Source organism: Leptonychotes weddellii, chromosome 15 (genome assembly GCF_054177405.1).
Source record: "Leptonychotes weddellii isolate Sample4059 chromosome 15, ASM5417740v2, whole genome shotgun sequence".
Lineage (NCBI taxonomy): Eukaryota > Metazoa > Chordata > Mammalia > Carnivora > Phocidae > Leptonychotes > Leptonychotes weddellii.
The window spans coordinates 11,285,441-11,290,899 of record NC_138383.1 but is presented as its reverse complement, the minus strand read 5'-3'; the positions used below and the strand labels follow the sequence as shown (position 1 = coordinate 11,290,899).

The following is a 5,459-nucleotide window of genomic DNA, read 5'->3' as shown; positions in this document are numbered from 1 at the left end:
GAATAAAAATAAATAAATTAAAAAAAAATACTAAAAAAAAAAAAAAAAAAGAAGGGAAGCTTACTTGAGTGCATTATATCTAGTTAACTCCCATCCCAGAGAATCAGCTAATTCGATTTTTCTTTCTTCCTCAAACCTTCAAACAAGAATAACTTACAGAAAGGCCAGAAATAACACCCAGAATCAAGCAAATTTAGTATCAGATTCTGTCTGGGCAGATTACATAATCATTTCCTCTCTCTCGTTTTGCTTGTTAAGAAAATTAGCTGAGTTGTCATATAGAACATCTTAAAATAATTTATGTACTAGGACATCATGGATATCAATTTTTTATCTGCACAAGGACTTATTGCTTATTTGTTCACATCACCACGTATGAATTAGATAAAGTCAGAGGAGAACTATAATATTCATTAAAGATTAAGTTAAATAATATTCATTAAAGATTAAGTTAAATAAATAAATAAGTGTATTTTATACTCTAACTTGGATAGTGACAAAACTAGGGCCTTCTTGCTTCCTTCATGGAAGGGATGCCCTCCCTTTATTCTTCATTCATTTTTCCTCCTTAAAATGTTGATTAATAACTGTCTTCATCTACCCAATTTATCATACTTTTCATTTCTCTTTTGTTCTACTTTGTTCTTTTATAATTTCTTTATACTTTTTTCATTGGTTTGTTGATTTACATTTTTTAATCCCTAACAGAAGAGATAATCCCTTTAAATAACAGTACACCAACAAATAATTTGTTTAGTATTTAAGATGTCTATAGATTGTGATATGATGCTAAAACAAGTAGAAGGTTTAGAAGATACAGCTCAAGACAGAAAGCTGTTCTTATGATTTTATATAGTCCACGTTAGGCATTGGAAATACTACTCAGTTGTTGACAGTAAGTGCAATTGGGATTCAGAAAGATTTTTTCCGTGGGATATTGGGAGTTTATGTGTAAAACAGTGTGGTATCTTTTAATGTTCACTGAAACATTATGAAAGAACCCAAAGCATCCTTGGTTTTCTGTATACAACATTATCATTCACTGGGCCACATAACATTCTTAAAGGCTTTAAAGGTCTTTACCAAAATACCAAATTTTACTTGGGGTCAAAAGGCTATTTCAGGGGTTTACTAAAATTCCCCCATAGGCCTGTTTCTCCCATTCTCTGTGTAGGTGATGTTTTCATTTCAACTAAATGTCTGTATGATCCTAACACTATAGCACTAAGAGGAGCAGAGTAAGTTCTTGTGTGGCCTGAACTTCAGAGTAAACAGTACAAGCTGGCTACTGCCCCAAAGGAAAATAGTCTGGAGGGTGATTGCTACTGCCTTTGAATCTAAGAATTGTGTTAGACCCATTTGGTCCAAAGACAATTCCATTTTTTCTGAAAAACAGCTATATGGTATGCCTTATTAACAAAACTTTTTTCCATAATAAATATATACAAAGTGGAAAATTTAGAATGTGGTGGCATTCATTCATGTAATCCTTCTTTCGTCCACTCATTAAGGGTTTATTCCTTCTGTGCATGTTGACTGTATGGTAGAGGACAGCAGAGAACAAGAATTCATACATAGGAATTCATATATGTGTGAACACATGATAAATATATTCAACTCAATCTTCAGTTAAGAGCTCAAGCTGATACCTGAGAAACTCTCGTTACTTAAGAGGGACCCTGATTTGAGGTCGGCATTCACTTTAAACGCTAACTCCTTAAAGCTCATTTGTCTATTGTTAATGTTTTTCAGAAATAAAATTAGTTTGATATTATTGTACTACTTACAGTTTTTATTCAACATATATCCCAAATATTTTTTGCTTCCTACTTTATTTTTATTCTAGCAAATAATTTTAATAACTTCCAATAACTGAAAGCTATCTGAAACTATCAATGGTATGAATTGTGTTCATTTTTTATTCTTCAAAGACAATTAAAATATGTGGGAAGCTTGGTAGACTAATGAACGGAAAATAACCGTATATAGCAAGATCATTTGGTATAACTCTTTGAAAGACTAACACTGAAAAAGTTTTTGTTTTTGTTTTTTTTAGAGAAGTTAAAATCTACGGACAATAAAGATAAATAGTATATATTTGGTTTATTCCTTTTTCAATATTCATGTATTTAACAAATTTGATATCTGTTTTGGTGCTATAAAAATAAAAGTATTGTTCTGAGATATTGTATACATTGTCTATTTTTTTAAGATTTTATTTTTTATTTTAGAGAGCGTATACACACACACACACACACACACACACACACACACACACACACGAGTGGGGGAGGGGCAGAGAGAGAGAGAATCTCAAGCAGATTCTGCACTGAGCATGGAGCCTGACACAGGGATCAATCTCATGACCCTGAGATCATGACCTGAGCTGAAGCCAAGAGTTGGGCATGTAACCAATTGAACCACCCCGGCACCCCAGTATATTGTCTATTTTAAAGTATTTAATGAAACATTCCAAAGTCATCTTTTTGATTGATACCTTTCAAATTCCTCTTTTGCAATAAAATACAAAACTGCCTTGAAACATTTATTCTGATCCATTTTAGCTTTTTTTGCATTGTCAAATTGTAAATGTTATAAATATTTCTACACACACACAGACACACATATATATATATATATTTCAATACTAACTAAAAACCAGAAAGCTTATTAGTACTGAAAATATATAGTCATAATTTCACTAGAACATATGATAATATTGGTCTTTAGATGATATGGTGATAAATCAGCCTATAGGAAGCAAGCATTTATTTAACTAAAACATATTGTTTTGGTCGTTGTTGTTATATATACACATAGATGTATATATGACTGTGTGTGAATGTATACACCACAAATAAAAGTTTTACTGAGTTTTAAGAAAAAATACAGAAAGAAATAAAATGAACTCAAATCTGGGCCTTAACCCCTTAGCCCAGAGGCCTCTTGACATTACTAAAACAAATTAATCATGCATTTTTGTTAAAAGGAGATGTCTCATGAAAACTGAATATTCCTATATTCTTCTTTTTAATCATTGCCTTACATTTTTGTCATAGTTATTTTATAACCCTGAAACATGTTTACCTGACTTTTTGCAAATTTTTATAATATATAAAATGTAGCTATGTAAGATATTTGAATATATAAATATTTAGAAATATATGTTTGCTCTTGCTTAGAGTTTCCTGCAAATAAAAATACTATAATGAAAAATGAAACAGTGGTTCATTGTACCCTTAGAATTTTTTAATAATCTTTTTTTAAAGCTCGTTAATAGAGTACTTTGGTTTAAAATCTGAAAGTTAAAAAAAAAAAAAGAGCATATAGGAAAAAGCTCCCCTTCCATATAAGCCTTCTAGCTATACATTTTCCCTTTTGGGGAAAGTGTATCCTTTCATAGGCAAGTATAAACATTTCTTCCCTATCTTTTCCCCTTATACTTTACATTCATCCTGGTCTTTCTTTTTTTGTTGTTTTTACTTATCAGTATGAACTGGAGATTGTTTCATATAAGGACATAAAGAGCTTCCTCATTCTAATTTATGTATTTGATATAATTTATTTGACCAGTTCTCTAGTGATGAACACATGATGAAAATTCTTCCATTTGTCTTCTAGTGCATATATGGTTTGATTTTAACATTTAAATCTGTGATCCATTTGGAATGTATCCAGTGTAGGTTGTGAGGTATGGATCCGTTGTTTGTGTTGTCAGATGGTTTCTCAACTACTTCAAGATCATTTATTTTAATAATCTCGCCTTTCCCTCTTTTGAGTTCTGCTACAGGGCCATCACTGGACGTGTTTCTAGACTTTCTGTTCCACTCCAGAGATCTGGATATGCTTGCACCAGTCTCAGACATTTTTTAATTACGGCAGTTTAAAAATAATATTTAATCTCTAGTAGGACCTCTTATGCTGCCACAGTGGTCTTTTTAAAAATCTTTTTTTTCTTTTTATAAAATTTTTCCACTTGAGCTTTACAATTAGCTGTCTAGTTAAAAAAAAACATTAGTCTTTTGGTTAATGTTATTGAACATGTATAGTTCAACAAAGGAAGAATTGACATCTTTTAGTGTTAAGTCTTTTTATGCAAGAACATGAGATGCCTTTCCATTTGTTAAGCTCTTCTTTTATGCCATTCTACAGCTCTGCCTATTTTTGAAACAGACATTATTCACAAGAAATTTGTGTTACTTAAATATCACAAGTTGGTTCTTTTGTATTAACCATGTGTGCTAGTATTTATTAGGGTATGTGATGTGAGAACTGACATACGTAGGAAGTTGTACGTTCTGGGTTTGACGTTTCATACAGAATTTGAGGTACGGATTTTAAAATCTCTGGACACACCGTGTACTTTCTATGAAGAATGCAAAACTCTTTAGGGCATCACTTGCTTTGTGTATACATTCAGTGCCTTATATGTGATTTTAATCAAATTAGTTTGTGAATTCCTTCCAACATTTATTTTCTTCTAGGATTTTTGTTGGTACTGAGCACACAGTGCGGGACAGAGTAGGCAAGGGCTTGGCTGTGGCCTCTGTGCATGGGTGTGCAGGCTTTGTGTTGCATGATACACTATTTGTCAGTTTAATAGTGTGGTAACTACGTATTAGTGCCCACAATACGGAGGGCACTGTCCACACAGACCACAGTGTGATGTTCTGGAAGTTAGATGTGTTTTTCCTGCTTTCGTCGATAACATCAGATATTGTTCATTTCATTTTTTTTTTTTAAAGATTTTATTTATTTATTTGAGACAGAGAGAATGAGATAGAGAGCATGAGAGGGAGGAGGGTCAGAGGCAGAAGCAGGCTCCCTGCCGAGCAGGGAGCCCGATGCGGGACTCGATCCCGGGACTCCAGGATCATGACCTGAGCCGAAGGCAGTTGCTTAACCAACTGAGCCACCCAGGCGCCCCTGTTCATTTCATTTTATTAACTTAGTATAAAATAGTTATTTTGCCTTCCATTAAACTATTGTTGGGATCGCTGCACTGTCTGTAGAAGTAGATATTTTGTATTGAAGGGTAAAAGATGAAGTGTTTCAGACACAACGTCAAGAGTTCGGGTTGGTAATTTCTAGGAAGTCCAGAATCAGTCTGCTTAACCTCCTGTGCCCATGATGTCTTTTCAAAGCTCAGTTGCCTGAGTACCTCCTCAGTGTCTTTACTGCTGTTACCTTTCCTTGACTGGTTTCCATCAACTCAGATGTTCAGACTATGTCATGTTCATTCTCTGTGTTATGTTTTTCTGTGTTCATGTGTGCAGAATGGAAGTCAGTGTTGTTTTCTTCTGGAGGCCAGTCAAATAGGATGTCTCTAAAGCTACCCAACTTTTCCTTTTGGAGAAAAAACAATCTTAGGGATTTAAATACAGAGTATTATTTATCATGGAATTTCTAGATCTCTTTAGGATGCTACTGAGTTTTGTAGTGCTGATTCTAGACTGCAC

General features: G+C 33.4%; 1 protein-coding gene across 2 annotated transcripts in view; it reads left to right on the top strand.

Annotated features, from left to right (window-relative positions):
* Window positions 1-2,184, top strand: part of LOC102734228 (centrosomal protein of 112 kDa) — a 115,655-nt gene extending 113,471 nt beyond the window's left edge. For both annotated transcript variants that reach the window (XM_081804650.1, XM_081804649.1), the window contains one exon: window positions 1,512-2,184. In XM_081804650.1, coding sequence (XP_081660776.1) covers window positions 1,512-1,536 — 25 coding nt within the window. In that variant the 3' untranslated portion in view covers window positions 1,537-2,184. The remainder of the gene's footprint in view (window positions 1-1,511) is intronic.
* Window positions 2,185-5,459: the final 3,275 nt, after the last annotated feature.